A 12,554-nucleotide genomic window follows, 5' to 3' on the forward strand; every position below is an offset into this window, starting at 1 on the left:
ATAATGCTCTAGAGGATGGAGTCGAAGAACAGATATACATACATATATATATATATATATATATATATTAATTAAAAGTTAATATCCACTCACGTCGTACATTTTTGTTAAAGTAATAGCAAAGCGTATATACAGTATTTAATATTAATTGATAAGTAATCAGCCCAAACAAACAAAAACAAGAAAAGAAATTTGATAAGAATTGATAACATCAATAGTTCATTATATATAAATTACCTTTTTTAAAAATAAAAAAAAATCATACTGTAATTATTTATTAATGATCAAGAGAACGTTGAATCCCATGATAATTAGGTCTGTTTAGCCAGATACATTATATTAAATGCTCATCTTTTTTTCTTCTTCTTTTACTCACTAATATTATTCAAATTCACTTTGAATTTGAAGGATAAAAAGAAACGATTAGAGGTTGGAGTTCCGTATCACCAACACTCATAGAATTTAATATCAACTCGAAGCCTGAAATAAACGTCTCCTTCGAAAGCATCAGTCATAATCGAAGCAACTCCACGGTGCATGAAATAATCACCAGTCCCACCCACCACAGAAATGTCCCTGCTCTTCACCAGAATCGGATCAGCACCCATGAAGTTGATGGTGCCCTGGCCATGGAGAGTGCTGTTGAGCACAAACGTGAAGCCAAGCCAGGCGGTGAACGTGTTCTTCGTGTCATAAATGTAAAACCCTTGTGCCCTCCCAACAGGCTTCGAATGCAGATTGGTGTCAACTGTAATGGGATCATCAAAGACAGCTATGTTTCCGAAATGGAAGTTATCGGCGAGAATTGTCCTGTTTGTTCCCTCCGGGCCTGCTACGATGGCCGCCGTTGCGTTGTCTTTGTTCTTGCCATTGTAGAGGATGTCGTGAAAGTAGAGAACAAATTGCTTGCATGGCTTGTATGACTTCTTCATCTTGCCTGTTGGGTAGGCTGATGATGTTGAACATATTATTGCTCCAATGAGCAACATGAACGAGAAAGAGACGTTAATGCAGTTTCTTGCTCTCATTTTTGCTTAGTATTTTCAGGAAAAAAAAAAAAAAAAAATTAAAGAAAATGCAGAGGGATGAAGAAGAGAATGATAGTAATAGGATTGGTTCCTTATTAGTGTACTTTGGTGCCCTTTAAATAAGCGACGGTGCATTGGTTTTACACGCAACCTTTCTTGTTAAAAAATAAGGGTTAATATATATATATATGTTTTTTCCATATTGAACTAGGGTTCCAAGCTGGGATAATCCCGTTTTGTTCATTATGCGGTTTAGAATTTTCTTCTTAATTAGGAAGCTACTTCTCTTTGTCTACCTACCACTCCCACTTTTGCTTCCAGCTGGAAGTTAAAATAACAGGAGTAAATTAATTAATTTTCGCAATAAATTACCTGTAGAAATTTAAAGAAGAAAAAATCAAAGATCTTGTGTGGAAATTATTTTCTGAAGTCAAAATCTGCTAGGTATTATAGTAGGGAGCTAATTGGTTGAAACCGACTTGTCATTAATTTTAAAATTTGAAACAATGTTTATAGCCAATATATGTAATGGGTAAAATCTCTACCAACGATTCTTGAAGCTAGAGGGAGAACCATCGTGGTAAGCACTCCAATTAGGAAAAGAAAAAGTTTTGGCATGCACCACTAACACATTTGTCAATTGATTGCATAGTAAAAGAATCCATTAAGAAAATATTACAATTCAAAATATCCCCAAGAAACATTCCAAATTGTAAAAAGTTGTAAGTAGGGGAGTGCAATCATCCTCCACCATAAGAAGATATTGGAGAAGCCCTCTCCTCAAGCTCAACCATATGTTACACAATAATTATAAACCATAATATGTTTTTCTAGTAACCAACTCCGGTGTTAATTCTTACAAAGGCATCAAACTAGGTGTTCTATTCAAGACAGTATAGGAGTATGCCACATTCATTTCTAAAAGAAATTGTGTTTGCTTGAAGAACTTTTTAAGTGCATGTTGGATGATCCCCATGCTCTGTAATTAATGTAGAAATATAAAATATAAAGTATTGAAGAAGATTACCCTTGGTGTTGATTTACAAACTAATGAAAAGTATTGGCAACCCCATTTTGTCTTAAATTCCGTAATTACCAAAATGATATATAGAAGGATAAATGTTGACATCTTGGCCCCCCCAAAAAAAAAAAAAAAAAAAGAGAGAGACTTAAAATGATAAAAGGTTCCTAAGAATTTTCAGCTGCTGCTAATTTTTGTTTTTGTTTTTGTTTTTCTTTTTAAAGAAAAAAGTAATAAAGAGGCGGTTGAGTAAAAGAAAATTCGATTGGATAAAATTGAAAAAGTTAATAATTGTGTTCGTTATTTTTTGGGTAGAAGATTGGTGAGGGTAGGTTAGTTTTGATTTGATGTGTGATCTGCAAATTTATTTTGTCTTTTTTTTCTCGGGCATCCCCAAATTCCCAATTATTGAATCCCTTAAGCATTTTTATGGGTGTAGATGATTGAGCTAGGCCACCGCCATTAAAATCAATTATAGATTAATAATAATAATAGTAATTTTATCCGTCAGTATTATTATTTTTATTCTTATTTTTTATTTTATTTTTCATTCATAAAAAAAAAAAAAAAAAAGAAAGAAAGAAACAAAGGAGAGGGGTTTCAAGCTTCCACCAAAATGTCCAAGCCTATCCCTATTTCCTTCTATTTATTGGCTTAAACCTATTTTTTTTTTCGTAGTTTAACTTGAACCAAGTTAACTTTTAGTTCACTCTTTAAAAAAATACAACTAAAACATTTCTCTTCTACTCAAGTCCATCTATCTAACGTTGGTTCTGCCTCTTGAACTGACATCGTTTTGAGGAACTTAATGAAGTCCGCTCTGCTCCTCAAAACAACATCATTTTGATTAGCTTAATGAGACCTTAAAAAGACGTCACCTTGTAATGTAAGCTTGATTTCTTTTAAAGTTTAAAATTTAATCAGCGCATGAAGTTTACGCGGAAGGGAATTTGGGAATTTTTGGGATCTTCAAGTGAGGATAGAATGAAATGTATGTGATTGGAGATAATTCCTGAATCATATTGAATACACTAATAAATTGGATGGATGCTTAGATCTACAGATAGTTATTTGAAGTTGATGGTGGATAGATCATGGTTTACCACTTAGTAACTTAGCTCAGTGATTTAGATTTGCTTAGAAGCCACACTCAAAACCCTCTTCTGAAGCCTCTAATCCATTTTAGCTATCTTTGATTCTCGATGTTTAGATATAATCTTAGTTGATATTAGTGAAAACTATTTTGGCTTTCAAATAAGCTTTAAGTTTGTTGTGATACCATATTCTTTTCTTGATGGGATCTTTTCATGCTTGGAGGTGCCAAACCTATTTTTGATCTTTAATTTACCATTTAAAAACTATTTACAATTTTCTCCAAGTTGTTTCATGATCATTTGAAATTTAAAGCTCATGGTTTCCCAAATCTAGTTATGATTCTTTCCAAAGGTTAAATATATTATAGGCCCTCTTATTTTGATATTTCAAGCTTGTATTAATATTATAAACCTATTTTAAGATCACTTGCACTATAATAGTGGATTCGGTCTAATTTAGGTATGATCTAGTTATTTTGAGAACTCATGAAATCTAGTAATAGCCATTTTAAGGCTTAATTGAGCTATTTTATTTTCCTTTTTTATGGCGCTTTTTGGGGGTCGTTTAAACTAGAAAATCAGAATGTTATTTGTTTTTCAAAAAAAAATAAAATGAGAGAGTAATGGAATGTTCGATTGTTGTTAATTAGATATGGCATGCTATTTTGGAAATGAAATAGTGGAAAACAAGTGATGTTTTATATGTATGTTCACTCATGGTTTTGAAGAACTCTTTTGTGTTTGTTTTATGTATGATTAATAAAAATAAAAATTTAAGATTTAAAGAATAAGATAGAGTTCCTTATGGATGATGCAACTTTTGATTAATATTCCAATAATATTTCATCTTTAGTTTATTTTAGACATTTAGTTCAAATCCATGTAATTAGAGGTTTTGGCTTATTAAATTCATTTTAGAGATGTTTCTTTATAACTATTTAAAGCCTATACAACTAAACGAAGGCCGTTCTTCTTCATATTTGGTTTTATTTTTTGGACTTAATTTTTCTTGCACAAACTACTACATATTTTGATGTCTAATTTTACTTTAAATAGATTAATGGCCACATTTTTTTTACTCTTATCACACATTATTCACTTTTTGAGGAGTTTTGCTCCGACATCATGATGGTTGTAACACCCACAAATTTTTTTTTAATTAAACAAAGGATAAATATAATTTTTATTATTTTATTTTATTTTATTTTATTTAGGGTAAAAATGAAATAAAATTGATGGATGATTAAATTGAAAACAATTTTGAGAAAAAGGAGAGAAATTTTGGATTCTGAAAGTATTCTTGAAAGAAAAATTAGAAAACAGGGACCAAAATATAATTTTGAGAAGTTTTACCACGTCAGACGCCCAGTCAGCAGCCTTAACCAATCAGGACGCGCTAAGTAGCGGAGATGCTGACGTGGGAGGCCACGCGGGAGGCCTCGTGGACGATCTGCGTGTCTGCGATCGAATGGCTAAGGTCTGTTCCTGCACGCACAGACGGCCTGGATGCGCTCCCTCCCAAACGCGATCAAACGACCAGATTCAAACGCAATCGGACGGCCTAGAGTGAATCGCGATGGACGGTCCAGATCAAAAGCAATGGACGGTCCATATAAAAAATGGATGGATATAAATAACCCCCATTCGCATCAAACCCTAACCCTACCCACCAAAACCCCTCGCTGGAGAAGACAACCGAGCCGCCGGGAAGCCGACCACCACCACTCGCCACCACACCGGAACCTTTTTAGACCGCCAGAAAAGGTAAAAACTTCTCATTTTGCACGAAAATCAATTTAAGCTCACCCATGGTCAAATCAGAGTAAAACGACTAGCTGATTGGCCGAAAAACACCGGCAGCGCAGCCGCGGAAAATTTAACAAAATGCATCCGATGAGGCCCTTCCCGATTCCCGTTTCGCGTAATTTTTTCACCATTGTGATCACCGTTTTCTTCTCTATAGGTTGACCAAAGCAAAACACCTAATCGCAACGTGAGCCAGAGGAGCAGCTGCACCTGAGAGCCCCACCACCAGTAAGTTTCAATTTTTCGTATTTTTTCGGCCAACCGAAACCCTTTAACGTATTTTCTCGCAGGGATAGATGCAAAATCAGACGACCCGAGGTGGATTGCCGCCGTGCTGGAATTCTGAAATTGGTCGAGTGGGTCCTGAGACTGATTTTGAGTTTATTTGGAACATTTATATGTATTATTAGTGCATTTCGGTTCCCGAAGAAAAATTCAGAGAACCTAGGGACCCCCGTAAGCGCAGTGAACAACAAAGCTTTTCGGGTGTCAAAATCGAGTAAGGATCCCTCACCCTATTCTCTGTCATAGAACTGAAGTTTAAATAAATAATAATATGGTATTTTGTGCGATTTTAGCAAACATGCATAATTAATAACGGATTGCTAATGGAGCCGGAACCGAAAATTATCTACTGTTGTTGTTGATTGTTTTTACAGTTTACCTGCATAATGGTATCGTATTAAATTGTTTTATGGCTTGAACGCATGTATGGTTTATTTTAAGTGTTTACTGCTGAATCGAAAAAAATGAAGTTTAAAAGGTAAAGAAATTGTGTGATTAAATGACTAGATGAAACGACAATCTTACTGGATATCCTGGGAGATGGTGGACGGATCGGGTACATAGTAAATCCTACCGTGAAGGTTGTCTCATACCGGAAGGGGTATGGAGACTTGATAATTTGGCGCTCATACCGGACGAGGTATGGGGACGACCCACTTCACCCTCATACCAGATGGAGTATTGAGGTTTGATAAATTGGTACTCATACCGAACGGGGTATGAGGACGGCCCATAATTGAGAATGATAAATAAAAGGGTTCACGTGCAGCGGGAGCATCTCTATGAACCTCCATGAATACTAGCAGAATGGTGAAAAGAGTGGTACTTATTGTTGGGATTATTGATAATAAATATGGATTTATAATATGTATTATGATGGCTGATTATGCATGAAATATTGGTCTGTATGATATTATTGTTCTTACATGTTATTTTCATAAATTCCACGATGGTAAGTGAACGAGAACTAATTTTATGATTGATAAATGAATTTGCTAAATTTAATGCTGCATTAGTGGTTTCCGATTTTATACCAACCTTTACTTCTGTGTCGGTGATATAGTGTGATATCTTTACTGGGCTAGTATAACTCATCCTTTATTTAACCATTTCAGATCAAGAATACCAGGTTCCAAAGCCCGATCCACAAGAAAATTGCGAGTAGATACTAGATATTTTCTACTTTCTGTTTGTTTCCTTATTTCTTGTGTTTCATTCAAAGAATGAATTCCATAATGCTGTTTAGTACTTTTAAGTTATTGTGCAAGAAATGTAAATGTTAATCTTTTATTTCACTTCCGCACTTAAGTTATTATCTATTTCCTTTTGGATTTTCCGAGTCGTTACAATGGTGGTAAGAAAAAAGTCATAAATAAATTTTTCCATTTGTGAAACATCCTCAATAAGCATTCCAAATTGTAAACAGTTAAAAATAGGGAAAGAAATGCTTGGACAACAACTTATAGATTACCCTCTACCATAAGATATTGGAGAGTCCCTTTATTTACCTCCTCAAACTCACCACATATTAGACAATAATTATCAACTATAATATTCTTTTTATAATATATTCTTCTAAAGGCATCAAACAAGATGTTAAATTTCTTTCAAGCAAACTTCATATTCAATATTTAGATAAGATGAGAGCAGAAGATGTCTACTCTCCATCTTAAGGGGAGATGTTAAAGTATTAGGTTGACTAAGCCCAAGCCTAAAAAAGGGAAAGATCACTTCAGGGCGTGAGGTGTGAAAGAAATATGGGTCATGTGGCTTCGATGGAGTATGTGGGCAGGAGTTGTATGTATGTACATATATATGTATATATATATTAAAATAATTATTAACTCACATATGTAAAGTGTATGTTCACCTCATTTTTATCAAGATATAAGTACTTCACTTTCTACTGGAAGCCTCTGAATATAATACTTTTCGTTTTTACCCTGTTAGGATTTTTTTCTCTATAAGTTGTCACCTTCAACCTCTCGTCAATCTATTTTACTTGAGATTTCTTGTGTTTGTTATTGATTTCTCTTGCAGATCTATGATGATGAAAGTTCTAAATGACTTTTTTTTATACATTTTTTTAGTAATTTATTAATTTTATTGAAAGACAAAAAACAAACCACGATATCTTGATGTTCACTTGAAATTGAGTACATGGCTTTGGTAGCTACAACAAGTGATTCCATTGAACTCCACATTTCATAAGAGAATTAAGCATCTAGCGATTTTTATTAGTATAAAGTGTGTGTATATATTCACAGTTGTTTTTCTCCTTCAAGGAATAAGAAAAACAGGGTTCTTCTTCCGGATCTGCTACAACAAATATATTTTTTTAAAATTTAATTGTAATATTGTAAATGATTCAAAAACTGACAAAAAATAATTTATCATGTAAAATTATAAAATAAAACGAGAGTGGAAGGAATGTAGGACATATACGAAACCAAAATGTGTTCCAGCTAATTTCTTAATATTATAAAACTTAATTTTGATTATTAAGCAATAATTAGTTAATTAGTTCAACTAAACAATATTTTATTTCTTAAGCACACAATTTTTATAATTAATTTATGAGGAGATTATTTATTTCATATTATAACTAGGTTGGTTTTAGTTGTGAGTGATTTTCTTCTACTAATTACTTTACTATTCTACAGTTATATATATATATATATATATATAAATCAATAATTCTTTTATTTTTTGAATATAACATACCAAACCTCAATGCCGGTAGTTACGGACATTAGTACAATATTTTCAACTAGTGGAATAGATAAATATTAAATAGATAACAGAATTATACTTTGATATACATATCTTGTGATGAGATAATTATTTGTTTACACATAACTGATGTATCTAAATTAATTTATAAATATAAAATAGAAACTAATAAGGTTTTCTTCACCATCTTCTATTGATCTTGAACTTTTTCTCATCTCCTCTAACTTGAATGAGCATGAATTGGGGTGAGCTTCGCGAGCTCAGTAAGAAAAAAAATTCTATAACGGAGACTTACGTACATATATTCATGTAATATATAAAATAAAATAATATTTATAATGAATAAAATATCAAATAAAAATCTCAATCAAAATATACAATAAAACAGAATTCATCACACGAAATATATTTTAATCTTCACTCTTATAACTTAATTCTTATTCTTATTTCAAATCAAACTCACACTCGAAATATTATAATACACTCAAAATATCACATTCAAAGTTTAGTCGCGTGATGCAGTTTATATCATCATCAGGAGAGGCGAAATGGATTCCTCCATCGCATAGATAGCACACACACATAAATTTCACAATGATCACAATAGTTATATTTGCTAGGGACCCACACTCACAAGTACCTATCCACGTTTGGATTAGGTTTCAAACTCTATCCATGTGCAGATTCACCATACCTGTTGAACTTCAGCTACACACGCACCTTCTCCTCCTCAATTCAGACTAAATGAGTAGGTATTAGGGTCCTCACACTCTAACTCTTTTCAAATCTCTCTCATTTCTAATTCACTTATTTCATACTTAAAATCTTAATTTCTATGCATAATTAAACATAAATACACATAATATTATCACGCACATCAGAGATATATATTTTAAACCACTTTCTGAATCATTTTGTACCAGATCAAATAGCAAGCACATGATACTCAGATTTTTTGCGTAACTGTACCAAATCACACAGCAAGCGCAGTGCACCGTACATCTGCACCAAATCACACAGCTAGTGCAGTGCACTCAAATTTCACACGTACACACACTGGTTATACATTTTACATGCATAACATATGTACACATATTTTAATATACACATATATACTACAATGCAATCATGTATTTTCACTACATATCTTGAAAAAAATATATATTTATATTCACATACACAATCTCTACCGATATATACACACGCGTTCATACTTAAACATGTATACACAATCTCACATTATATACCATATATATATATTTATTTACGCATTTGTTCTTATTAATTTTTATCTCATTTATTGTATATTTTTATATATATACACACATGCATAATAACATATATATACACTATATAAATATAAAAAAATACAAATTAGACATACTAATTATATTCCTATTATACTACACATACATTTAAACATTCACACACAATGTATTATACATATACACATTTATATAAATATATAATTTATATTTTTGTACAGAATACACATAATTCTTATTTATAGTGTGATCAAGAAAACTTTGAAAATCCTTTATACCTCGATCTATTGTCCTCTCAAAAATTCGAATACTGGTTGGATAATTTTTCTCATTTATAATAGAAAATACATAAATTAAATTATGAATAATTTTAAAAATTATATTATAAGAAATTAAGAACAAATTTTATCTTGGAACATGCGGTCCAAGTGGCCAACATCACCGTACGTCATTATATGCGTGTTACCAAAAATAACAGGTGCTGATGATTGAATAAGCGCGCGTAGTCGCATGCTGCGCACCAAGATCATATTTGGTCGACACCCTTTCATTTTTTCTTATTTCATTTCATTTCTTTTGTTTTTCTTATTTCTCCTTTCCTGCAACTCCTCTCCTCCTCTTTTTTTTTTTTTTTTTTAATTTCTTCTTTCTTTCTTCTTCTTCTTCTTTCTTCTTTCTTCCCTCTTTCTCTCTCTACCCACTGCGTGTCTTCTCACTCTCTCTCCTTTTTTTTTCTCTCTCTAACCGATGGCGATTCCTCTCCTATTTCTTTCTCCTTCGATTGCAGCATCGCACAACACCGTGCGACCCTTCTCTCTTTCACGTCGATGCCGCTCGGCCCTCTCTTTTCTCTTTCTGTTTTTTTTTTCTTCCTCTCTTTTCTTTTTCTGTTTCTTAATTTTATATATATATATATTATATGTCCACGTGTTTTCTTTTTTTGTGAATTCGTGTGCATTCTATTTAGAAAATTAATGATATTTTGAAATATTATTGTTTTTATTTATGTTTTGATTCTTCTATAATTATATATTTTTCTGAATGAATACACACATATATATATATATATATATGTTTTGATGTATGCAAGAAAGACACTTGGGACTGGTATGCTCGTTTTATTGTTTATAAAAGTCAATTAGAGTAATTAATCCAAAAGGTTGAAGAGTCAAAGCTAGAAACAAATAAGGTGTTTTTTATTTTTTTAAATATTCCTCCTGTCTTGACATGCAAATCGAGGTGAGATTGAGCTTTCACTTTCATTAGAGAAAAACTTGTTCAAATGGATTTTTATTTACATTTATAGATAAAAATTGAAGCATTTTAATTAAAATAATAAAGATAAAAATAATCTTTAGAAAACCAAAAAATATATATATATATATATATATAATAAGAGTTTTAGATTTATAGGGTATTTACTTTTTAATTTGGTCAACAGCATTTGGTTTCTTTCCTGGGTTGGCATCTTTACGACTTTTATGGCCTTCGAGTTTTGAAGGATCTGGATGGGTGAATTTTCTCCATTTTTGCTTATCATTATTTTCTCTTCTCTTTCTCTGCCAAGTTTCTCAAAAGAAATAATTTCAAGTTCTGCCCCACTACTTTCTTATATTCAAACTCTGCCCTGCTGCCAGGAGCGTTTCTATCTCCGACCTCTGCTGCATGCAAAATCACAAAAATGGATCGACAAAAACACTGAAAATTCCATACATCATAGACAGGACAAACATAAATCCAGTTCGGAGGACTTCCTGCTCACAAAATTTGGCCCAAACATCCAATGCACGAAAAAAATATTATATTTTCTCACAAACCATGGCAGCATATTAATGTTACAAAACCAGGAGGAACTCGTTCCATCTGACTTTCAGTGAAAAATGGCAGCCTTACAATCTCCATCTTCTGGGTAGAGACCATCTAAAACGTCTAGAAATACGTGTGTATACGCACACGCAAACGCACACGCATGCACATATATATTGGCAACAATCTGCAGTCTGAATATCCACTAGATTACTAACTTCAGCTAGGAAAAAGAGAATCACGGATAATTTTTCTTCCACACAGCAAGAAATAATACCTTCCTATTTCAACACCAAGGTCACAGAAAACAATTTTGACTCGATTAAAATTTTTTTGCGCTCGAATGCCCTATACAACTGTGATTTTTACATTATGTATTGCACAGTTCAGAACCTATTAACTGAAAGAAACAAAGGCACTTGTAAAATTTAAACCTTGAATTGTATCCTTACAAATGCCAGGTTATGGTTCCAAGAAACCACGAAATCATTCTAATCCTTACTGCTCAATCTGAAAATTATACGTCCCTTCGATGAATCATAACCACTTACTTCAACCTTCACTCTGTCACCCGGCAGTATACGTATAAAATTCTTTCGGATCTTTCCAGATATATAACCAAGAATCAAATCTCCATTATCTAAGTTCACACGGAACATGCCATTGGGAAGTGATTCAGTAATTAGACCTTCGAGAACTGACTTTTTGCCTCCTTGCTTCGCCACCTGCTTTACGAACATGTTTTTATCCCCTCCAGCCCTCCTGCCACTCGATTTCTGGCAACGTATTGTTGATGAAATCTTCGTGACGCCATTGTTTAATCCGAATTTGAATTGTAATTGTACTGGGCTGTTAGAAGAAAAAAAAAAACAATTTGGGTTGGAAACCTGTTTGTATTGCCGGCATCGAATACCAAAGTAAGAAACAATTTTGGGAAGAAAGAACAAAAGAGACGAACCAAATGAATCAGCTTTCTCCATCAGAGACGAGAAATTTCTATAAGTGAAAAGGGAAACACAGAAATCCGAACCAAAATAAGAATGACTCACTTGATAAAACAGCAACCCGGTACTGCTTGTTGATGCGGAATAAACAGTGGCTTGGATTGAGGAGGGAGATTGAAGCAGAGTTGAAGCATGGCTGATCTTATCCTAAAACCCTAACTGGCTGATACACGGGTCTCTGCTCATGGCTTTGTATTTATCTTGCTGCTGTTTATTTAAAAAAAATAATAAAATAATTGGATTTATTTATATATTTATATTTTCAGCTAACCTCTAAACATAATAAATATTTATAAAATAAAATCTAATTTATTCTAAAAACAGAATGTAAAGGTTTTTAAATAGAAATCACTAAATTAAATTAGAAATGAAAACTTGTAAAATTGAATTAGTAATATATATTTTGCGGTAAAATAAATTTTACTCTATGGTTTTTACTCCTATTTACTAATTGCCATTTTCATGGGCTAATTGTAAAATTTAGTCCTTAGTTTTTTTTTTATCTTTATTTA

At 32.6% G+C, this 12,554-nt stretch overlaps 2 protein-coding genes across 2 annotated transcripts; both read right to left on the reverse strand.

Moving 5' to 3' along the window:
* Positions 1-206: 206 nt before the first annotated feature.
* On the reverse strand, positions 207-1,127 carry DIR5 (Disease resistance-responsive (dirigent-like protein) family protein). The gene has a single exon (XM_022056473.2). The coding sequence runs from the start codon at positions 1,026-1,028 to the stop codon at positions 444-446; it is 585 nt and encodes a 194-aa protein (XP_021912165.1). The 5' UTR covers positions 1,029-1,127; the 3' UTR covers positions 207-443.
* A 10,209-nt stretch (positions 1,128-11,336) lies between these two features.
* On the reverse strand, positions 11,337-12,248 carry LOC110825925 (Nucleic acid-binding, OB-fold-like protein). The gene is made up of 2 exons (XM_022056472.2): positions 12,088-12,248; positions 11,337-11,887 (listed from the first exon to the last, which is right to left on the reverse strand). The coding sequence occupies exons 1-2, from the start codon at positions 12,174-12,176 to the stop codon at positions 11,530-11,532; spliced, it is 447 nt and encodes a 148-aa protein (XP_021912164.1). The 5' UTR covers positions 12,177-12,248; the 3' UTR covers positions 11,337-11,529.
* Between the last annotated feature and the right edge of the window lie 306 nt (positions 12,249-12,554).

Source organism: Carica papaya, chromosome 4, assembly GCF_054855325.1.
Source record: "Carica papaya isolate Zhongbai chromosome 4, ASM5485532v1, whole genome shotgun sequence".
NCBI lineage: Eukaryota > Viridiplantae > Streptophyta > Magnoliopsida > Brassicales > Caricaceae > Carica > Carica papaya.